This window comes from Parus major, chromosome Z (genome assembly GCF_001522545.3).
Source record: "Parus major isolate Abel chromosome Z, Parus_major1.1, whole genome shotgun sequence".
In the NCBI taxonomy this organism is placed as follows: Eukaryota; Metazoa; Chordata; class Aves; order Passeriformes; family Paridae; genus Parus; species Parus major.
Genome location: NC_031799.1, coordinates 62644478 through 62669281, shown reverse-complemented (window position 1 = coordinate 62669281; position 24804 = coordinate 62644478). Strand labels below are relative to the sequence as shown.

Here is a 24804-nt window from a genome sequence, read left to right as displayed (position 1 = left end):
AAAATTTCCTTTTAATAATTGTTACTTGCACCATGTCACCCATTGTGCCCTAGAGGTGTTACTTCCCCGGTAGACTTGAGACAACAGAGTCTAGAGTAAAACTGAAACAAAAGAACCAGAGTTTTCTGGAATTTTGGCTGGAAACACAATAAGGAATTCCTGTTCAGCATCACAACACAGAAGTCTGTAGGAAAATGCATGGATCCAAATAATATTTTGCTGAAAGTCAGCAATAAACTTATATTTAAATTGAGGGAAAAAACACATAAAATGGACAAGGTGTTCAGGGATAGGTTTCTTTTCTTTTGTTCCTCCTTACCTATATAATTTTTTCTTTTTTCTTCTTTTTTTTTTTCTTCTTCATCTTCATCTTTGTCTGCTGAGACATCCCACAGTTCCAGCCACAGCTCTGGAGCTTCTGACACATCTCATCTATCACCTCAGGATTTCTGCTCATTCCTGCCATACCAGGCGGGTGCTCCTCAGAGCCCTGCAGGTGCACTGGGATTGACTGCTCCATGGCTTTTTAATTCCATCCTTTCCTGTCTCAGCCGAGAAAGATGTCACGGGGCCCCTGGTTCTGTTTTCTTGTTAATGCTGTAGTTATTGTTGTTTGTTTGCCTGGTTATACTAGTAAAGAACTGTTATTCCTATCCCCAGATCTCTGCCTGAAAGCCCTTGATTTCAAAACTATAATAATTCGGAGGGAGGGGGTCTATATTTTCCATTCCAAGGGAAGCTCCTGCCCTCCCTAGCAGACACCTGTCTTCCAAACCAAGGCAGGAGGTTAGAAAAAAATACTTTTTCAAATTGAATACTGACATTTGGATTTTTCACTATCAATACTTTGGTTTTGGTGAAGATTTGAAGAAAAAGTACATGAAAAGTTTTATTTTGTCCGAGGTTATTCTAATGTTCCATGGAAGCAAATCAGTTTTGCAATCACTGACTAATTGTGAATTAGCTCTGTCTCCTAATTTTGGCAGGTAAAGTGCTGAGTGAAATAGTAAGAGCTAAGCAGTCTCCAAAAAATCCTAACCACAAACCATCCCCACTATTCTGGGAAGAAGATGTTACAAGAGTGATTGGAATGTGTAGTTTCCCCAGGTTTCCTCAGGTTTCTTATGACTGTTCTTACCACACCTTGAACTTAGACAATGAGCAAAACATGATTTACTATTATGCACTTATATAATTCTTATTTCTTCATAGTTGTGGGACCCAAGTGAGGGCAATGGCACTGAGAACAAATGTAACTTTGACTGAAGTGATTCTGAAAATTTAGACCATGATACATGCTTCTTGTTGTAGATATGGAATAAGATATGTTTTATTGGTTTAACCTGGACATTTTTTTGTCAATAGATCCACCCACTGGTATCTATTTCAACCGCAACCAAAGCAGCACAGTTTGCTAAGGGCATTATGATAAATTGAATATAATATTAATTTTCTTTAGAAGAAAATATAATATTATAAATAAATATTTTAATATAAGAAATATATCTAAAATAAAATAGAATATTAATTTTCTTTATAAGAAAAAGTGGCACAAGAAATGGCAGTAGATGTAAAGCTACTTCAAAGAGTCAATTTCAGAATGCCATGTAAACTGGGAAATCCCAGATGGCTAAATTTAACCTGCATATTGCAGTACCATAGGTGGTTCATCTGCTGATTATTTTTTTGTTAATTAGTGCTGTCTCTTCTTTCTTTGAAGTTACAACAACCTAATTGTGCAGCAGGGTTCAGTATCTTGTCAATCAGAGGACTGCTCATCTTGCTGCTTGGTTTCTGTAGAAGAGAGACAGCTCAGTTCCATTCCTCCCAAGATCCAAGTTGGTGACACACCACCAACTCTCTTCTTTTGGTTTGTTTTTTTGTTGGCGAGGATGTCTGGGCATTTTCTCCATTCAGGGCACCAACCTTTCCACAGCTTTTATGCACAGTTCAATTGTCAAAGTCACATGTGCTCCCTTGACCTGAATGACTCTTCAGTTATTATTTGCACCCTCTGATTAGCACTGTACACTGCATAGGACAGTAAAAAGCTTATGCATTCCCACTTTTCCTTGTCCCTTTAGCACTTTCCCCTGAATGTGCACTGAGTTTTACCTTCCACTGTAATTTACTATTTTTGCCACAGCTTCCTCATCAAACAGGTCTGTTTTGCTCTATCATGATTTGGAAGAAGATATGTGTAATGAGGATTTCCAAAGTTGTTTTTCCTAGAGGCTGCCTAGAAGGCCTACATTTTCCTCATATAAATTACTCTGGCACACAGTGCAGCTTTTGTCTGGGATGCAGTCTGAGACATTGAAAAGGTTCTGGAAGTCCTTACCTGAACTTGAGTTCATTTAAACTGAATGGGATTTCTAATGATGTTACCTTTACACGATTTCTCATGCAGCCACTCTGCTTATTTTTATGAGAGGATGGGCTATTTTTATCTCTTTGTGCAGAGGGTTGCTCACTAACATTTTGTGCCTTCTGGATAGCCAAGCCATGTTTAACCATGAGACTCAGTATATCCCATTACACTTCTAAAAATCTATGGAACTGCAGAAAGGTATTTACTGCAACTAAGAGAGCAGTAAGTATTAAAGCTGATTCTAGAAACAGATTCATGTTTAATTAAACCATGGAATTCCCGTTGCTTGAGAATTATTGCTAATTCAGTATTTCATGAAGCAATAACAAAATGCAAATCCATGCTAAAAGACAGAGGTGTTAAATATTTTATGCAGTGTAAATAAAATAAATCCTTGTTACAAAATGCCTAAAAAATATTTATGATTTGTTTTGCATCAGTATCAACAAATGCACTCTTCCCTATTTACAAGCTTGCAAAGGGGTTCAGAACTGAAACATGATCTGAATGGGAAATACAATATTAATGAAAATAAAACCTTTAACAGAGAATCCATAAGAGATATTACACAGTTTTGAATGTGTCCTATTGTGTCTAATGAATATGTATTTTTTTCTTGTTTAAGCATAAAAATAAAAAAGAAATTGTACATCTAGATTTGAAGCCATCCAGCCCATAATATCATAATATAGGATCACAGGGATATACATAATCACAACCTGACCCTAGGAGGACCTAACTGCAATTATGCGTATCAGGTAAAAACAAATAGACAGTGTATCTGTTCTCACTGAGTTTGATATTTAACCTCTTATATCAAAGGAAGAGATGAAGGTCTGAGGAGACCCTATACCTCTATATGCAGGAAAGATATTTTTCTGAATAATGCAACTGAGACACACTTCTTGAAACAGGAATTGTACAGGAATTGGTAAATATGTGTTAGGAAAAACACTGCATTATCCCTGGTATGATTTCTTGGAATTATTACTGCCTTCAGTAGGCTTGCTGTAAGCCATTCAAGCTCTTAGATCTTTATCATCGATATTAATGTCTCTGTTGCCTGAAGCCTGAGTACAGGTGCTGTACTGCAGGTCCTGGGTGCCTAAGGAAATTGAGTAATGTGCTCCTCCTCAGTTTTTAGGAAGTGGATAAGAGCTACTGAAGATAACTGATGTCACAAGGTACAAAAGATGAGAGAGGCAGATTCCCGTTGGCTCTGGATTGCAATCAGATGGTTCAAACTGGATGGCTATCCTGGTGTGAAACAGGCAGATCTCTGTTTTATAATTTATTGTATGACCATACTGTCAGGAGCTCTTTCAGGATAATGGTATTTAATAACTATGCAATTTGTGAGCATCAATTTTCTCTTAAAGAGAAAGTATGAAGCTCATTCATATAATGGGGTCTTTGGTCTAGTGTAGGTAGAATCGTCATTTCCTAAATTTCCCCAAACTTAACTGTTCTTTAAGACTTTTATTCTTGGATAGAATAAAAACAGGATTACAACAGAATAGATGCAAGGGCCACTACTCTGTCTCTCAAACTCCATGAAAATTCCTAACTCATTTTCCTAACATTTTGTGTAGGATGGATTGTTTGGGGAAATCTCATTTTCCCAACTGAGCTGTCACCACTAGCCTTAAGAGAAATATTTGGCATGGCCAAATCTGGCAGTTTATCAAGCGATCATTTTTCTTTTCTATTTTCAATGACCATTTCTCTTTCTCTCAACTGCATTCCATGCATAGAGGCTTGTAAACAAACATACTTATTTTTGTCTCTTTTGGGGCATTTGAGCCTCTACATCAGTGGCTACATGGTTTGCTGCTTCTGAGTAAATAGTGACAACAATAAACAATATGCAAACTGTGATAGCTGTATGAAACAAATGACAGAGTAACAATTAAAAACTTAACAATAAACAATTTTTAAGAGCTCTGTGAAACTAAACTGCATTTTTTAAAGTGGCAGCATTTTGTACAACAAAGTAGTCCAGAGCAGAGGGTGACTCAGTCGAGCTCCAGGAAGACTGAGTCAACCAACATCTGTACACCCATTAAGAAGGAGGAAAAGCAAATGCAAGCCACTTCTGCAGTGAGTAGTAACACAATGCCTTCTTGTGACATCACTCTCAAGGAGGAAACATGGGCCTTAAGACAATAGAAATAGATTTGAAAAAAAACAAACCAAAAACTAAAATAACTAAATCAGAAGTTAAAAAATAGGTAATAAAAATTGGATAGTAATCTGATTAGGGAAAACTGTATTAGAAAAAGGAGTCAACAAGGAGGAGTGTCTTACTGTGCTAGCACACTGATTTTTACACCTAGCAGTGCTCAGTAATAGACAGGGGAAACAACCTCAGAAAAAGAGAATCAACAGAGATTCTGGCCAAAACCTGACCCAAGTGAAATAAGACTGCTAGTGTCACTCTGACATGGAATTCAGGTGGGCTAGAGTAATCTGAATATCACACATCATAATTAAATAAATCAACCTACACCTGACAGCTTGCTCACTGTATCTGTGTCAGCTGGTAGGCCCCTTCAATTATTCAGCTTACTGAAACATTTAAAATACTTTTGTGAAATGATATACTAGATGTACAGGGAGACAGGAAATAACAGACCATAGGAGAAAATTGTTCCTAGAGAGCCAGGGGGGGCTGGGGACTCCCTGGGGGCCAGATGTATTCCCATGAGGGTCAGCAGCAGCCGCTCCTATCCCATCACCCCCGCCAGGAGCAGGACACCTGGGGTGGGCACCGTACTCACATAACTCTGAGCACCACCTATTTGGGTGCACAGAGGAAGGAAGATGTAAGCTATGCTGGAATGTGCATGTGTGTTACCTTATATTTGAGAAATTTGTGAGGGTCCCCTCTAATAATTATCATCAGTCTGTCCCTCTTCCTCCTCCTCATATCATATAATTAGTTGTTAGACATGGGTTGCAAGGGCAGACTGGATTTCCTGTATGTTCATTCGAGGCAGATCAGCCATACTGGGGGTACCTGTGCATTGCAGCCAGTCAGCAGAAGGAGGAAGAAAGTCTGCTGGGGACCTTATCTGCCCACTGCAAGCACTTCTGGTTCAGCAGCAGGTATTTCTTCACTGGGCATCATGCCCCAGGCCAATTTGAGATGTTAGTGATATGCATGGTGTTGTGCTGTGATGGCTTGGCAAGGAAGTGCTTGCAGAAAACCACTTCTAGCAGATATACCCTCATCTTGTGCAAACCACTCTCACTTTGAACTGCAGAGTTTAATCTGATTGTTTCAATCTCTTTCTAATTATGTAGGTGCCAATTAGTTAGTGCCCTTATATTAAGACTGCCTTTTTCCATGAGTTTCTTTCAAAAAAAAAAAAAAAAGTTATTTATATGAAAGACTAGATGTGTTTTATTCCTGGATTATTTCTGCCACGGGCCTGCATGCAAAAGATGCAGAACTGATAGCCAGTGGATCCCAGTGAAGTGAGGATGCTGCTTTGACTCTTTACCCTTTCCTCTCTCAAGGTTTCACTGAGCAAAGGTATATCTTAACATATTCACTTTTGAAATGATATCAGACATGTCAACACCTGAAGACAATAACTCAGGTTTAGTTTTTCTTAATATTTAATCTCACGATCCCAAAAGATTTATGGCAATTTATTAAAACTGGGGATGTGGTCAGGGCAGGAGAGGAGAGCTACTGTGGCTTGCTCATTTGTTATCTTTTCCCTTCTGAAATCTGCTCATACTTTTGCCAGCACATAGTTTCGCAATGACTTTTTTTTTTTTCCCTGATGTTTCTCCACTCTGGGTGGCACCCAGATATAACTGCTGCAGACGATTACAAGGGCTGTGGAAACACTGGTTGCTGGGTGGAGTTTCCTTCACGGGCTATAAAAGCTTTGAGAGCCCTCTGCTTCTTTACTCCTGACTGTGCAGCCCTGCAAGGCAGTGTTTGTGAGGAGGAAGGTAGGATTTTGCAGTTCATTATTGCTCTCTGTAGACCCAGCACACTTTAGGAATTGTATGCTGAATTTGCCAAGTGACCTGGTGCAAACTTTCTGTGGGTTGTGCTCATTGTCAGGGAAAAAGACGGGTGTGGGCAGGAGAAATTCCTTCCATTCTGGAACATTTCACACAAAGGCTTGGACAATTATAGCTTTTATTTAATGCAATCAAATAAAGGGAATAAAAAATGGATAAAACTTGAAAAGTAAACTTATTTGCAGTTGACCATTTCATATGCTTTCTCTTTGCCTTTTTAGTAGGTTGCTGTAGAAATCTGCAGTAAAACCAGAGTTCCTAGAAAACTACTGTGCATTTTATGTAAATTTTAGAAATAGAAACTTCAACAGTTTGCTGCATTATGACTGTAGAGGAATCATTGTTCATGAAAGTGATGAGAATCAAATCTCTTAGAAATAAAATCAGAAATAAAATTTTACAAATCAAACCAATCTTTTAGAAACATAAGAGCAAAATCCTGCTTTTCTGACTAGGAAGTTGGCAAAGCCATGTAAAAGCTGCTTCATCGGGTGTTCTTTCTGCTAAACCTTTCCATAGAATTTCACAAGGACAAGATTGTTTTTCTCTCCGATGTTTCCATATTCAGAAGATTTTCCACTGCAAACTAAATTATTCTGTTAGATATTCTGCCTGTTTATCTGACTGGGTATCATGACTGTAATTTTTATCAAAATCCTGATATTGAGACTTTGAAAGTAACCAGGCATCTTACATCCTTCATTATATGGTTAAATAAGTATAGATAGATACTGTCATCTGACACAGACTCTAATGTAAAACATCTAGTTTGTGTCCTTAAAAGTTTTTAATAAGGTATTTTCTCAGAACCTTAAAATTTTTTGATTGGCCCTGCTTGAGGGGACATCTTCAGGGGATTAAGAGCCAGGCAGAAAGAAATTTTATGGTGATTTTTTTTTTTTTTTTTTTTTTTTTTTTTTTGGTGAAACAACAGTTAGGTTTTTCAGTCTGGATGTCTGTAGGATTTTTTCAGTCCCATTGAGATGTTGGTAATTCCAAGTGGGAATCAGTTACTTATCAGTTACTTTTTTTACTATATTAAAGTAATGTTTGCACTCAATGTATCCCTCATGTATCTAGGTGTTGTTTACATGATCTCTTTACATTTTAGAGTGGCAGGACAAAGTATTGGGCAAAGATCTTGTCTCCATCAGTGGGCTGGCTGTCTTCCTAGATTCCAGTCTTCTTTTTTCTTATCAGATGTAGTTTTTTCCAAAGCAGAAGAAGAGTTTTATATATAAATTTGTTTCTTACCTTGCTAAACTAATTTAAGCATACTAAGGTTTTTAGGTCCTCCCAAGGGCCATTGACTAATTTGACTTGTATCAAAATTGCATTATTTCTTTACTATATGGAAATAGATGGATCTACATGCCTTTGTCTTTACTTCAAAAGAGGAAAAAGTACTTTTAAAAGTTTTTAAGACACACCTCTTTTTTTTTTCCCTTACTGTATAAATTAAATCAGAAAAGGCATGAAGTTTTAGAGGCTTAATAAACCAAACTTAGTGCAGTTTAGTGGCCTTCTACTACTTCTAGCTCCAAAGGTATCAAAACCTTTAGAGCTTGGTGTCAAGGGTGGCTGTGGGGATATGCAGAAGGAAGGGATGTGTTAGCAGTGATTCCTGAAGCCAGCTCCCCCTGGAAAGGTTTAATTTATCAGGCAAAACACTCTTCTTCTCAGATCTGGTGCTGGGAGACTGCATTTTGTTTCATAGTTTGGAGTGGTTCTCTGCTCTGAGTCAGATAGTCAGCAGACATACCAGGACATGTCAGTGCTGATGACTCAGTGTACCCAGTGTGGATACTTTTAAGTGTTTCCATCCCACTGCACATAGCTTTCATGTGTGCTGTTAAAAAATGCAGCAGAATATCTGTATTGCAGTATTGCTTCATCTCTTCTTGCTAACTTCTGTCAACAGAAGGGTGCAGGAGTCCCTCTAACTGCTTGAGAAAAGTTGCAACTGTGATGTGAGCATGCTTTTCTGATTGTAGATAAAAAGTTGGTCCTTAAATCTGACTGAACATTCTGCCCATTATTTACCCAGTTGAGACCTACTCTAAATAACATACAAATACAGGTTTTAAATCAGTTTCAGCTTTTCTGGCAGCACAGGCAGAGCTAAATTCCTTCCTGAGGGAAGAAAGCAAAAGCAAGAATTCTTTGGGGAAGAGGGAATGTGGCTGGCTCTTACCTTGGATGGAGCTGCAGGCAGGCTGTGTGAGGCATTTGTCACTTTGATGGCAGATGAATGTTGGCAGAAGGAATCTTTACGGTTTTTCTGTGAGGGGAAAAAAAGAGCTGGGCTGCAGCTACACTCCTTGGTCCTAAACTTGTATCGATTCAAAAGACTGGTCCCTGCCTTTCCTACAGGACAAAGGGAATGTGTTAGCAGCATAAGTAACGTAGTTTTTTATAATTGTGTTTATCATCTGTACTCAAAGACTGCAAATAGAATTTTGTCTCTTAACAGTAGTTTCAATTACTCAGCAATACTATCTCTAGTTATTGCTTACATGTATGCTTTAAAACCAAGTATTCCCTAAAGCTTGCTGAGGAAAAGTGTTTTAAAAAAACCATGTAGTTTGAATAACTTTATTTGATAAACCATTGATTTCTTCTTTCTATTTCCTCACTATTTCAGTTAGCAAACAGAATGTTCCCACACCAACAACAGATGTTATGAAGCAACCTCTGCATTATTTTTGAGTACTTACTGTTACACCAAATCTCATTTTTTTTCCTTTTCTGCATAGTGACTTTTGGGAAAGCTGGGTGGATTTTCTTTTTGAGTGGTAAAAAGCAAAACTTATTTTTCTTTCCTCTTCTTAAATTGGTAATGTTTTTTTATTATGGAGAAATGGTAGAAAATATGTCAGAAAAAACAATGTATATAAAACTATCCAGATTTACTCACCTTCCTTAGAAAATGTCTAGTCAAAGAAATTACATGGAAGTATATTTAACAGGGGAGTATCTTTATTTGTCCTAACATAATACACAAGAACTGCAATCACAGTGAAGGAGACAAGAACCCTTGTTTACCAGTGAGTTTCCAAATGATCAAACTACGTGGGCATAGATGATAGATTAATTAGTGAGAAAGACTAATTGGCTTCTAGTAACTTCCCTTTGTAAGGAAGTGCTAATGTTAATGTATTATTAATTATTATTATTATGTATGAAAAATATATGTATATATATAATATTAATTAATATTATTATGCTAATAAGCAAATAGTGCTGCTGCTGTTCTCATCTAAAACTTCTGAAAGTACCTAAGAGAGTAGGGGTGAGAAAGCAGCTGTGGAGCATCCCATCTCTCCTGAAACACCAAAGTTACCTGCCTCCAGTAGCACAGGCCAGGTGCCATGTGGGACAGTAACCACGACATGTCATTGTGCTCGAGAAGTGATTTTGAGGGTGGAAAATCTTGAGTTGCACTGATTCTGAAAAATACAAAAATGGTTTGTAACTTGATGCATCTCTTCCCAGAAACTCTGTCAACATGGCTATGGTATCAGAATTTCTGAAGCAGGCATGGTTCATGGACAATCAGGAGCAGGAATGTATTGTAAGTGTTATCAGCTTTTGAAAGCACCATGCTTATTTTTCTGTACTCTTGCAAGTGGTTTAAAAGCATTTAAAGATCTTTCATACATGCAGATGTAAGGAAAACAATGGCAAAACTCTAGCAGATTATAACTGGAACCCAATTTTATTGCACTGTATAGTCTGATGTAACCATATAACCTAGTAAGTTTACTATAAGATGAAAAATTGCTCCTATTTGTACCTGTCTGTTAAGCTATCAGTTCCTAGGCAGAACTAGTTAGTGTGATTAAACTGTAATTCCCAGTGGCCAGTCACTAATTCACTCAGATCATCTTTAATGTAATCTGATATTGAGTTGTGGACTTGTATGAACATGTTCAGGTAATGTATGTGAATAAAAGAGGAACTCTTTGGCTGAGGTCTAGGAAGCCAATGACTTGGAACCCAGGAATGTAAAGGAGGAAGTGAAAGTCCCTAGTGCATATCCTAGCTTTCATATCACATGTCATGCTCATGGTGGAACGAGCCACAGCACATAATATAAAGCCTCAGACAATGAGAACTGTTATACATTAGAAGGGAGGGATATGATTGTGAGGAGTCAAGAGTTACTGTGCTAGGATGATATGGAGAGCCTTTGTCAGAATGAGGTGAAGATACTGAAATGAAAGCAAAGGTAAAGCAGTACACTGTGAAAGCACACAAGTTCCCTAAAAAAACTTACATTTTGGAGACACATTTATATAGGGGAAATTTCATTAAACAAAAGTTTTCTGCTCTAGGCCCCTGTAGATTTTGTAATTTTGACTTTACAACAACTTGTGCACAAACCTTTGGCTCCACCATCCTGTCCCACTTCCATTCCCAGGGCCCTGAGACATTCTTGGCTATGGTGGTTACAGAGAGTTTTGTATTGCTGGTAGATAAGTTTGGCATGGAAACCAGTATACAAAGGTTAGCCTTTGAGATTGAGAAACAGGCAGTGAGACAGCCCCATTCCTTTGTTGACTTAGCACACAAGACAAAATGATCTTTTGAAAAATACGCAAGAGGCAGATTTAAGTATGCAGGCTGTCTGCTCTCTTACAACTCCTAGTGAGTCAATCGTGTAAGGAGATGGAAATTTAATTATCAGATGATAGAAGTGTACAAAATTCAATACAAATTTTTGTACATAAAACATTTATTCAGAAAACCTTGCCCTTTCTCTCAGGATATTTTATTTTAATGGCAAAAGACTTAAAAAAAAATACTAGTTTTTGAAACTAGAGAAAGACTTAAAGGTGATTCTGAGTCGTCTAGCAAAACTACTGGTGTCCTCTAATAAAAAATCTCACAATATACCACTACAATGGGAATTTTCTATAAATCTTTCATCCAATAATCTTGCAGCATTTTATAGTTCTGCAATAACAGTAGGTGAGAATCTGTTATTTAGTGCTGTTGAGTGCTGTATGACTTATTTAATGCTGTTAGGTCCTACCCGTAACTTGATGTGTCACGTTGCTGACAGGGTAAGCCAAATGATCTGTTGTACAGCTCCCAGAGATCTTCAGACATTGACTAGGGTGTGCCCATCTAGGGGCAGATTCACCACCACCAGCTGGTGGATATTGCTTTACCAAGACTGTGCCTTATGCCTAAAGTTTCAAAGAAGCTGGGCAAGAGGTCTCCACTTCCTTGTAGGGTTAGGCTTGAACACTTCCCCCAGATCTTGAATGCAAGAAGTGTTTGAAAACTTAGTTATGAATCAGCTGAGGGCACACTCAGTGTGATACACAGGCAGTTTGCATAAGATGAGCAAAGAAATTAGCACTTTTTATGGAAGTGCCTGTAGCATTTGTGGATTTAGAGCCTATAGAATTTGAGCATAACTTCATAATTATGACAATTAATTGTTTTCTTATACAATCCAACCTACCATAAGAAATAGGTGTTCAGGTACCTAAACCAATTTATGAAGTACTTTTTTGTTTCATATGAGAGCTGTGAAAGGGCCAGATCCAATGCATATCCATTGTTGAACCCATTCGATTACCTGTAGCTACAAAACTGTGTGTTATTGATGATAAAGGGCAATCTCAAATGTCTAGTTTATTTGGGCATTCAAAACTGCTTCTGTAAAAAAATATTTGGTGTGAGCATAATTTTTTTTCCTTTTTTAAATTTTATTTTTTATTTTCCCTCTGCAGAAGAGTTCAAAAGGTACCCGTGGAATACAGACATACCCAAACTTTGATCCATCAGCTGATGTTGTCGCTTTGGACAGAGCTATTACTGCGAAGGGTAAGAGGAGTAAATATTTGACTTAGTACATTAGGATTCTTAGAAAATTTTGAGAATAGCACTGAATAAAATATGGGGGCAAGAGGCAGTGCAGTGGCAAGCAGGAGACGTGCCTCTACTTTTGAAAGCTTGGTGAAGCTTTATGCCACTTCGTGAAGAATCTCTATCTTCCATAGCCTGATGTATTATTGTTTCAGACCTTAACACTATATTAAAGTTCTTGAACATGTTGAAGGAAGGGTTGTAAAAATTTAATTTGTAGGGAAGGAAACATTATTTCAGCATACCATACTAATGCTTTCTGGCTTGATTTTCATAAAATTCCTGCAAGAGGCAGTGATAATGCTGATAATATATTGTATGCTTCCGTTACATTTCACTGTTTTAATGAAATTCTTATTTCATTCACCTTCAAAAGGTTTTTCAGTTAGACTTACTGAGATAAAGAGTATGCCATCAATTTGTTTTTTTAGTTGGGGTTTCTGTTTGTTTGGAGTTTTTTAGGGCTTTTTCAGTGTAGGGGAAGATCTACACTCAGAACACTAAGACTTTCTATGGAATTTCTGCATCTTAATAAGATCTATTCATTTGGTTTCTTAGCTTCATCATTAATCTTGTGAGTCTGTAGATTATTACAGTTTTTCCTTTGGTTAAATATGAGTTTGTCAATAAATCAAAGACTTAAAGCAGATAATAACTAAAAAAATTAGCTGGCTGTATTCAAAAATCTACTTTGGATATACTGGAATTTTGTTTGATATTCATAGGTGTAGATGAAGCCACCATCATTGACATCTTGACTAAGAGAACAAATGCTCAGCGACAGCAGATCAAAGCTGCCTATCAGCAGGCTAAAGGAAAGGTAAAGTGTATTCAAACCAAGCTTGATTTTCACCCAGAATATCAATGTTTCACCTGGCTCAAATGGTATATATGAGTAAAAACAGAATACTGAATAGGACAGTAGAAGTAGAGTTGTAGGGCCATAACACTGTTCCCCAAGTATACCAACACTGGTATAAGGCGGTGATTCTAGTGGTTTTAGAATATTTATAGATAGGTGGCAGAATAAATCTGATTTTTAATTATTTTTTTTCACCCTACTTAAATTTAGGTCAAATTGGAATATAGCCTTTATCTTCAGAACTTTTTTTTTTTTCAGGGTGATATTACATACATTCACTTCAAACTTCATGCAATTAAAAATGAGTTCAAATGTTACACAAATAAGCAACTCAATCATAATTGTAAGAGTAATATGGCATTGTCTTCTCTTGAAGAATGAGCAGCCTATTTTGAGTGTTCTTGTGATGCTGTAAATGTTTCAATATAGCTGAACTGCCATGTGTGAAAGCACTCCAGAAAACTCACTGACAAACCCTGCCTGACACTTTTAATTAATGTGTCAAACGTGACAAATTTGAAACTTGAAGTAGAGCTTCATAATTCTTTCTGTTATGGATATAGGAATGATGTAGACTAAGGCTGATTAGAGGCCAGACTAATTTTTGGACTGCAGCTGAACAGCAGCTACCCTTTTACCATTCATTAACTAATGTGTGTTTCTTATTCCTCCTGAAACAGAGTCTAGAAGAGGCTTTGAAAAAAGCTCTGAAAAGCCATCTAGAAGATGTTGTTGTGGCTTTGCTCAAAACTCCAGCTCAATTTGATGCTGAAGAATTAAGAGCCTCTATGAAGGTAAGGGCAAAATCTCCAAAGAAAAAGTTTTCTAGGGAGCATCTGTACCTATCAAGGCCTGTGAAAAACACTGGACATAGATTTCAAGGCTTGGGTATTATCTTTATTTTAACTTCATTTTGTTACATAAATCTGTATTGGTAACTCGGTTTTTATGAGAACAAGACCCAGTAATCCCTGATGAATTTCAGAGTTGGAGGAGATTCTTTTGTGAGAATGAATTCTTTCTGCCTTCTGAAAACTGGTTGCTAATGGGAGCCACAACATTTACATTCATGCTTATATAGGAGAAAGAAAAAAGTGGAGTCTTTTTTTCTTCATAGATTTTTATATTCTTATCTTCTATCTGTTTGATCTTTTAGCACTTCTTTTAGGCACTAGTATATTGAATGTGATAAAAATTTAATTCCAAAAGAGGTGAAATTACATTATATGGAAGCACAATATTTTTAATTTTTATTTCCCATTGCATGTGGTGTCTTCAAAGCTAATCCAATGATTCTCATCTTATTTCTGATAAGAATTTTAAATTTTCTCTATTGAATAACATCTCTAAAACTTCAATCGCTTTTATCAGGGGCTTGGAACTGATGAAGATACCTTAATTGAGATTCTGGTCTCAAGAAACAACCAACAGATCAGAGAAGCCAGCAAGTACTACAAGGAAGGTAACTCAGAGTAAGAGAGAAGTATTAAGATGCAAAGAAGTAGTTATACCATTGTATAACTATATAGGAGACACATTGGAGTCACAGCCTCACTTATAATATATAAATATAACAATATGGGAGGCAAATGAAGCTTCACAAAGATTTGTCAGGTTTCTGGCGAGGGAGGTCATGGTGGGTTTTTTTGCTGACCTGTGTAGGTCCTAATGGAGAAGGAAAAGATACATCACCACTGCTGGAATTGTGTGTCTCATGGAATGAGTCACACATTTAGATGTTTTCTTGGATGCATGCAAAGCCAAGCTGCTTTTCTTCCCCTATAACTAAACCCTGGCTGACATTTTAAAATAAAAGCATAAGCTTGAAAAAAAACCAAACAAACAAAACATAGTTGAGTTAGCAACAAAGGCATGTTAGCAGTAGGAGCAACCAGGGAATTATTAGGGGAAACTACTTGTAGAAGTTACTTCAATGTAAATGTGGTGTCTCTCTTATATAACATGTTTACTGTGTTGTCTAATTAAATCCTGTTTTCTGAGATGATGAGGTAAATTTTTACCAAGACATTTTTTCTTAGATGCCTATATTAAGAGCTTGATTTTTTTGGAGAGTTTTGTGTTTGAGTTCAATAGACATAAGAACAGTCAAAAGTAAGAATGAAAAAGAAAAAGGCTCAGAAAAAGGTTTGTGTATTTTATAAGCAGAAACCTCAGACAATGCTACCCACAAGACCTTAGAGAAGGACATTTTCAGCACATTTTAGGTTTAACCTCCAATTTCACAGCACATCTCAGGATCTGAAGGATACATTACAAACAAACTCCTTTACTTGAAACCAAATGAAAGAAAGCAAGAAAATCACATTTCTAGTAGGCACATTTAAGTGGGAAATTAAGAAAATATTGAAAAAGATCACAGAATGTTTTGATGGTACCTTTAAAGATTATGTAGTCAACTAAGCTGATAACTTCAAAACAAACTATTTGATTGCAGTGTTGAAGAGAGACCTGACTCAAGACATCATCTCTGACACATCTGGAGATTTTCAAAAGGCTTTGGTTGCTCTAGCCAAGGTATGCTATGTTTAAACATTTTGAGTGACAATATCTACAATCAAAAATCAATGTTCTCAAGACTCTTTTAGAGAGACCTGCAATAACTAAATATTTCTGCAATATTTATTTCTTTGCATTGTTCTTTTTTCACTTTCATATCTTAGACCATTAGAAACTGTTCTTAAACAAACTACAATGAGATCTATCTCAAATGCCTTTTAAAAAACTTTATTGTAAAAAAAATATTTTTTTTTATCTGTTATGCTTTTAAGACTTTTTTTGTGCTATCTTTAAGCACTAGAAAAAGTAAGAGGCATAATGTCATGTCAATTGACTAGGAAAAGAAGAAATTTTTAACATTAGAGAAATATTTTTTTTTCCTTTTAATGTATGTTTATACTAGTTAGATAATAGGTCAAGGGCAGGCAGTTAGTAAGTGGACAAAATGATTTGTAAATTTACATTCAAAAGTAGATGAGTTCAAATGCTGGACTTTCCCAATTAAAATACTCTTCTAAAATTAATAAATATTTGATTTTTAAGTATATATATATATGAACCTTGTATTTGCATGCATGATGATTTTTTGATAGATCTATGTGCGTGGCTTTGATTTCCAGTTTTAGCTATCAAATCAGCTTGAAAGGTAGTCTGCTGAATGATCATCAAGGAACAGGTCATAGGTTTGAAGCCTCCTGTTTCATGTCAAGAAACAAATGCTTACTGTGAACTGTTAGGTAGGAATTAAGAAATAAGTTGCTGATGGCTGTAGAAGTATGTCCTCTGATTACAAATACAACAGTTTTATTCACAGGATGATTGATATAACTACATCAATTTCCAGTTATGTACTGGTTTATGTATGAGGGTAGTGCTGCAGAACTCTCAGGTGTTGAGGTTTAATGAACAGAATGATTGTGAGTACCACTGAAATTTTATTTATTTCTTTATATAGGCTGATCGATGTGAAAATCCTCATGTGAATGATGAACTTGCTGACAGTGATGCCAGGGTAAGATCATGCTTGGCACTTTTCAGAACTTCTTCTGACTTGAGATTCCAGTGGCTGTCTGGATCCTGTGCGTTGCAGAGATTTCAATATTGTACAGTAATAATTTGAGGAGACAGTATTTCACTAGGTTCATGTAAGTTAATTATATGAAGGAAATTAGATCTTCAACCTAATATCTACCTTCAGAAACATTTCTGCAAGACCTTGTCTAGTTGGTGAAAAGCATGCAGACCATTTGAAGTACAAGTTAACAAGTGGAGGAAACAGACCCATCTTGCTTCTGTTTATAAAACATTTCTTGAATTAAGGGACAAGGGTGTGCTCATCTATGTGCAGAATCAGCTACCATAGTAGCAGTGTGAACTCTGCAGCATGTGAGATACCACGGAGTATCATATCAGCAGATGCTTTTTAGTGACAGACCTTTCAAGATTATTAGTAAACATCACAGTCATTTTCTTAGTAATTTTAAAATAAACATCTGATCTTATTATTTCTTCCAACATTAGTAGGACTACGCTAAAATCTTGATAAAACTTAGCAGTTATTGCTGAGTTTTCACCTATAATATGTTGCATCATAGTTGCAATTTAAACTTGGATTACTTCAAATTGATTTAGCCAAGAAAAGGTCATTGAGAAATACTGCTTTAATTCCTTGTACATAAGGAGTTTAGTTCTGTCATCAGCCCTAGATATGAAAGTAAATTAATATTTTTTTCTAAGTTAGAAAGTTCAGTACTGTTTACCTTGATGCAGACTGTTAAATCTTCATGCTGTGTGGAGGTCTATTATTACTCTTGGAGAGGATTGAGAACGTGAGGAAAATGGAGGAGACTGGTTTGGTTTTTATTTTCCTGGAAGTAAAAGTCACTCCTGGAAAGATGAGGAAGTACTTAGTGCATAGGTTTCTCCTGCATGTTGCACAAGGTAGTTGCAGAAATAATTTAGTCAGTCTTACGAAATCCTACCAGTCCTGAGATTTCATGCAGACCACTATCAAGAGAAATGAAAAATAACTTAATTCAAGAATGTAGTATACCCAGGACAGCTAGAGGATGGTCATAAAATGTCTGAAAGTCTGCTTTCTAGCTGCACAGTGTTCTCTAGGTGCTATTACAACATAAGTGAAATATGAAGTATTATTTTACAGAGCTGGAGTTAATCTGAGGTAGGGTACAGTTTTGATCTGGGTCAAGAGATAGTGCTCACTACTAACAAGCAATTTGCACCTCAAAATACAGTATTCCTGTTTGAGTTTTACTATTCTGATATTGACCTTGCCTCCATCTTTTCTTTATGACAGGCCTTGTACGAAGCAGGAGAGAAAAGGAAAGGAACAGATACTGGTGTGTTTGTAACTGTTCTTACCGCAAGAAGCTACCCACATCTTCGAAGGGGTAAGTTGAACAAAGCTTCATGCTTCTCTGGGATGATTTTTCAACATTGCCTGGTTATGAATTCAAAGATACAGATTATCAAGAGTGACTCTAATTGGAAGTGTGCTTGCTGACTAAGGGTGTGGTTGGCAACCTAGTTCTTTCAGGAGTAGGGATGAGCAGTATCATTCAGGCTGTTAGCAAAACTGAAGTCTCAGCTGTGACCACAGTGCCAAGCAATGAGAGCTCCCCAAAATGGTCTTGCCTCTTAGCCCCCTGTCTAGGGAAAATTGCCTATCTCAGAATGTCACAGGCTCTAGTGTTGGCCAACTCTACCTCACCCAGTGGGAAATGAGACCTTCCATCCTACCAAAATCCCATTCTGTATGCTGACTCCATCAGTCTGTGCAGCAACACTGCCCTTTACACTGTGCTGTCTGAAGGAAGTGAGAAAGATGACCCACAAAGTGTCCTCTGCTGCACCAGTGAGGACAGAAAAGGGCAGAAACAATGCAAGGAGAATATTGTTTTTTTCTCATTATCTAGTCTTTCAGAAGTACACCAAGTACAGCAAGCACGACATGAACAAGGTACTGGATTTGGAGCTGAAAGGTGATATTGAGAACTGCCTCACTGCCCTTGGTAAGTGGTTCTGCAGATTGAAACCTACTGTATGTTCTGACTAAGCTTAAACTTTTATTTCTGCCATAATTGCTCTGATCAGAAACTGTTCTGTACTTACCCTGCTTCATTGGAAGCTTGCTAAATAACACCTTGGAAGTCTAATCTAATCATAGTGATTTAATTGGCACCTACAATCTGTTCAAATTGATGAATGAGTAGACATACCTTTCCTGATATTTGTAAAGGTCTTTTGAGGAGAACAGATAAGTTGCTGACATAGACCTTTACAAGAAATCAATATACCAAAAAAACCTGTCAGAACAGGTATAGTTTGTATCAAAGATCCAATAGTTTTAAACCTGTCTCCAACCAAAGGCACTCTTCTCCAAGGTTCATGTTGCAAGAATAATATAATATATATAATATTATATTATGATATAATTTAATATACAACATGTTATATATAATATAAATTATATATAATCAATATTGTAATACTGATTCTTAAAAAAAACAGAAAAATTCCTTCAGTGGTTTGGTTCAAGAAAATATTCATATGAAGTTAGTAACTGTTGTTCATGAACAAAAAGTTAAGGAAGGGCCTTCCTCTTACCACTGGATCAAGGATGTAATTGGGAGCCAGGCACTGATCTGGTTCTTAGCTTTTATATCACAGTCAAACATACTTTGAATAAAATAATAATTTTCATCAAATCCCTATAAATATCAAAATTGAATTTTATCTTGGTTTGGAAAATATCAACTATAACCTCCAGCTCTGGCATAGAAAGCATAAATGATTTCACATTTTTCTTCTTGGGATCTGCAACACCTTTCTTAATTTTGTGGCAGTAAACTAGGAGGTAATGTGTTGTTTTTATAGTAATTATTCTCCCCTGACTGAATTGCTTTCTGAATAAACAGAGGAAAGGATCCTTTTGTCCTCATACATTATGAAGTCAGGTAACAAAGAAGTACATAAATAGGGTATGTGGGTAGGAAAAATGAAAATGTTTTATTGGTAGACCTTTATTAAATGTATAGCTGAAGTGACCTTGTCTCACTGCTTCATTACAGTAAAGTGTGCCACCAGCAAGCCAGCTTTCTTTGCAGAAAAACTCCATTTGGCGATGAAGGTAATCTAAATAAATATCTCCTCTTTGTAAACATGAGATGCTTTATAAGTTGAGAAATAAGATGTTAGCTAGAGGTCTCTAGGCCCTTTGTGTGGCAGAAAAAACAGCAGAGGGAAATTCAGAGTATTTCTCTCACTCCTTCCATTGCTTTCTTTGAAACTTCTTTTGCAGGGGTAGTCTGTTTGCTGTGGTGTGTTCAGGAGGGCATCTGTCCATCCACACATCTTTTACTGTTACAGCAACAAGAAACAGGCTGGAACCCTCCTTATGAACCAACAATTGTAGTAAAAAGGGAAAAGGAGAGCAATTATAGTTCATGGTAGGAATCTTGTGGATGTCTAATCTATAATGAGATAACCACGATCCTTCAGGCAGACTTGGAACCTATGTCAGTGAGGCAGATGGAGATCATGAAACAGTCTAGTATGTGAGTATTGTCATAACTCCTGTGACTTGGTTAGGAGCAGTGTGTGAAAAATTGAGTGAAATATTATAAAAATGCTGATCATCAAACTATTAAAAAAGTAATGAAAAAAGGCAGTAAAGTCTAGGCTGTCCCTAATGTCTAGCAAGCACAGTGAAGGAGGAGATGTCTGCTTTTAGGAAACAGCTGAAAGAAATGTTTAAAAATATTTTAAAAGCCCCCAAAAGAACAGGGTGGAGGTAGCCTATCAGAAGTGAATTGTGATCATAGGGAACATAAGGCAGATACGAGATCTCCCTGTTATGAGAGATACTAAAGGAAAAGGACAGGGCTGTGTTCATCTCTAGTCTGATGGATTAACATACAGAATTTGATTAAAGATATTTCAGTGATGAAAGCAGTGTAATTCCTTTCTCTCTTTTTTTCTCCTCCTTTTCTCTTTGTTTCTTCTAATAGGGTGCTGGGACCCGGCACAAGGACCTCATCAGAATCATGGTTTCACGCCATGAAGTGGATATGAATGAGATCAAAGGCTACTACAAGAGTCTGTATGGCATCTCCCTCCGCCAGGCCATTATGGTAGGTTTTCTGCCACATGACACATGAAACACAAAACAACCTGATGATTTTTGAAGTCCAGTAAAAATCTGTTAGTTTTCTGCTTCCCAGTCACGTGTTCATCCTGCATAGCTCATTGTAGATGAGTATTTTATGTTTCCTATGGCCCACAGGCTGGGAGAACGAAACATTTTTCCAGGTCAAAGTTTTTGTCAAAAGACCTATGGAAATAGTAGTGATACATCTCTCAGATATCATCTTACAGCAGAATCCAAGAGATGAATGGAGAGTACAATATCCCCAAATTTTGTACTTGAGCAGTACCTTGGCAGGATAGTGGAGATGATTACCATGACAGCTTTAAGGGAGGTATTTTACACAACTGGATACTGGCTTTTAACATTTGGGGTACTCCAGCAAATTAATATTTTAATGTTATTAACATTTATTTTCCCCATTTTCCCTACAATCTAAATAAATGAGTTAAACTAATCAAAATATTCTGCTAAAAAGGAATGACCCCCCAGTGTCCTTTACAGAAAATTCAAGTGGTGAGGGACTCAAAGAAAGCTAAACTGGCAAAGCATAGCATCTTTGTGGAGAGTAGTAGACATTTCTGGGACAAAAAAAAAAAAAGAAAAGAAAGAGTCTTCATTGGAGTAGAAACATACTCCATACATGTATGATAGATTTTATTGACATCTGCTACTTTTACAGTTAGGTGACAAAGGTCAGTTTTAATCTTCTCTTAAATGTGTGTGACCTATGATTTGGTACGTAATTACACCACCTCATCACGTTCCAAAGTGGTGATTGCATCCAAATGTCTTGAGGTATAGCTTGGCTACCCTAAACAATTCGTATACCTCTGAAAACTAGATTCAAATTAGAGAAAACAAGAAATGCATGTAGTAATTACACTTCATACATGAGGCCTATTACCGACTTTTACCAAGCTGAATAAACAATTCCATGGTGGGTAGAGTATTACTGTATTGTTTAGCCTTTCTTTGAGATGCTCCTGGACACAATGAGCATACATAAAGTGCTGTAAATACTAATGGGCATTGGACACCACTGATCAAGAGAGAAAGTTTCATTTTATTCAGAGTAAAAGCTTAAGCTCTTGGGTAGATAAAAGTCTTCTGTGCTTCTTTTCTTCACCTATGCCACTAGACCTCCCAGCATTTTTATTAGCCTTGTCTACCTATGGTCCACCCTGGAAATGCATGTGCTTATTTCTAGATCATGCAAATAACTTCAGTGAGGGTGCTTGGTTTCAGCTCAGTCTGTGGCTAATAGGTGTCTTATCAAGTGATTAATTTATATAGGTGGAGCACTATTATTTGATCAATATATATTGAATGTTGATTGAAATTTATTTTACTTGAGACCATTATTCTAACAATTGTGGGATTTTCATGCTTAAATTTGCAGGATGAACTCAAAGGGGATTATGAAACCATCCTGGTGGCTTTATGTGGAAGTGATAATTAAGTTTCATGTTCCTGAAATGCACTCAAGCCCAGTTGCTGAGAATCTTTGTACTTGCATGTCTATGTAAAACACAGGCTTTACACACAGAGGTTTCTGTGGAATGGCACTTAGTGAATATGTATTATGCTTAAAACCTCTAACTCAGAATGTATTTTTTTTTCAATATCCTTGCTCTGAATGGCATCAATATTTCTGGTTGCCATTATTTATCCAAAATGAAAGAATGTCCCCAAGTTTATATTCATGTGATTAATTATAAAAATGGTAAAGTTTTTATCTATGCTAAGCAAATAAACTTTTAAAAATAAAATTCAGACATGTGTAACTTTGTATATCCTTTGTTGCTATTTTGCATTCAATTTCAAGATGTGTGAGGGAAAAATCAGTAAATAGCTTAATCAAAACATAATGTAATAATATCAAGTACTATGTAGCAGTCTTATGATCTGCATAAGACTTCTTTTTAGCAGAATGTAAAAGGGTTTCAGCAGGAATATGTCCTTTGTGGGAGCCCAGCCTAACTTTCTAACTTCAAAATGGGAATGGGGAAGCATTTTAATTTAAAGTAAAGGAGAAGACAACATGTTTATTAGTATGAAAACAGTTGTTACCTGATTACAGGGGCTTTGTAGGACCATGCAACAGAGGAAATGTTTACTGTGCATTGCTGCATTTAAAGCACTTAATTTTAAGGTGCTTCACTGTTTTTTAAAGAACTATATGTATGCATCTTAGCTAGAGGCAAGAGTAGCTGTATTTTGCTTGTATTCTATTTCTGTCTACTTCTAAAATGCAAATGCTAATTGTTTTGGAGAGGAGGGATTGGTTTTTGTAGTGCTATATCAAGGAGTAAGTCGCAGTTTTACTGCAAGCCAGCTTAATCTCCCTAAGCATTCACTTCTGTCTGAGAGGGAAAAGCCTCTGTACTTTTAGGGAACTACTTCCTAAAACATTCAAAAAAAAAGACAGAAGCTTTTTTAAAAAATTCCTTTCACAAGTTTTTTAAGTAGTAAAAACTTGTGAAAGTAGGCTGTTTCACAAGTGTTTTAAGTAGTATGATCTGTTTATTGTCATGGAAACATGAAGCCCTTTATTACAGTCTGGAAATTTTCATACTGCAAAATATAGGACTGAGGTTAATGCTTGTGAAACAGCACCATCTATTTCAATTTCAGAAGGCCCCATGATGGTCTGAGTAGAAGTGAGAGATGCTGCTAAACAAAAAACAAATTAAAACCAAAGATTTTTAGGTATGCTAACATAAATGGATAGGTAATTTTCTGTCATTAAGAAGGACAGTCCTTGTCTTAAAGAGCTATGCTGCAGAGTAAGGGGGACAGAGAATTAAACAGACCCGCACAGATAATCTTCATTTTCAAGCAAATTAATAAGAGCATTAGCAGTGAAATGTAAGTGAAGGTCTATATATGCTAGCTCTAGACAGATTGTCATAAAGATGAATTACCACAGAAGACTGGTAATCAAAGGTTGTTTGGATTTTTTTGTTCCTTTCTTTTTGCATCAAAAGAGTAAATGTCACATAAAATCACTGCAAATGAGTGTTAATAAGTCCCTAAAGAGTCTATTCAGCAGCATGCCTCTCTCTATGCTGAACTTCAAGCATGGGAAGAATCAGATTTGTTCCAAAGAAGTACATTCACATTTTTCTGCAGCTGTTTTCCCAACCAATGTTAGATATTAAGCACCAGTATAAGGAAAAGTAAGAAAGGCAAAATAAAATGATTTTTTCTGAAGTTATCTCAAAATCAAAAAGGCAACTGTGACAGTGTTGTACTGTAAAGGATTTCTTGGTGCTTATTCAGACTGTCCAGAGGAAGGCTTGCTGGGGCATAGTGCTGGGGTTCACAGAATTCACAGTCACAGAATGGAAGAGACATCCAAGATCATCGAGTCCAACGCATGCCCTAACACCTCAACTAGACCATGGCACCAAGTGCCACATACAGACTTTTTTCAAACACAGCCAAGGGTGGTGACTCCACCACTTCCTCAGGCAGACAGTTCCGGTACTTTATCACCCTTTCTGTGGAAAACTTTTTCCTAATATCCAACCTATATTTCCCTTGGCACAGTTTAAGGCTGTGTCCTCTGGTTCTGTTGCCTGGAGAAAGAGACCAGCCCCCACCTGACCACAACCTCCTTTCAGGGAGTTGTAGAGAGTGATGAGGTCACCTCTGAGTCTCCTTTTCTCCAGGCTAAACAACTCCAGCTTTCACCCAGGTTTTCACCACTATTTTAGTGAAACTCAATTTATGAATTATTATGATTTTTTATGAAATTTTGAATTTATGAATTTGTATGCCTCTTCTGAGATGTGGCAGGTATTTCATAACACCCTGCAAAAATAAAGAAGCCTTTAATCAGGTGTGAACATGGAATAGAAGGAGTGTAGCCTGCCATGTTTCAAAGACAGTAAGATATGATTTTATTGGAAGGTCATGTATTAGAATTTGACTTGCATTTCAACTTGTGAGGAA

At 36.8% G+C, this 24804-nt stretch overlaps 1 protein-coding gene across 1 annotated transcript; it reads left to right on the top strand.

The window, feature by feature from the left end:
- Window positions 1-6238: 6238 nt before the first annotated feature.
- Window positions 6239-22631, top strand: ANXA1 (annexin A1). Its single transcript, XM_015652298.2, has 13 exons — window positions 6239-6340; window positions 9911-9989; window positions 12163-12256; window positions 13024-13118; window positions 13841-13954; window positions 14532-14622; window positions 15616-15695; window positions 16633-16689; window positions 17995-18088; window positions 18614-18709; window positions 19769-19827; window positions 20708-20830; window positions 22247-22631. Exons 2-13 carry the CDS (start codon window positions 9924-9926, stop codon window positions 22304-22306), a joined length of 1029 nt encoding a protein of 342 aa, XP_015507784.1. The 5' UTR covers window positions 6239-6340; window positions 9911-9923; the 3' UTR covers window positions 22307-22631.
- The last annotated feature ends 2173 nt before the right edge of the window (window positions 22632-24804 follow it).

Coding starts and splice junctions, on each gene's coding strand:
- ANXA1 (XM_015652298.2), top strand. CDS start 9,924: ATGGCTATGGTATCAGAATTTCTGAAGCAGGCATGGTTCATGGACAAT. Junction 12,257..13,023: donor CAGAGCTATTACTGCGAAGG/GTAAGAGGAGTA, acceptor TGATATTCATAG/GTGTAGATGAAGCCACCATC. Junction 13,955..14,531: donor AATTAAGAGCCTCTATGAAG/GTAAGGGCAAAA, acceptor CGCTTTTATCAG/GGGCTTGGAACTGATGAAGA.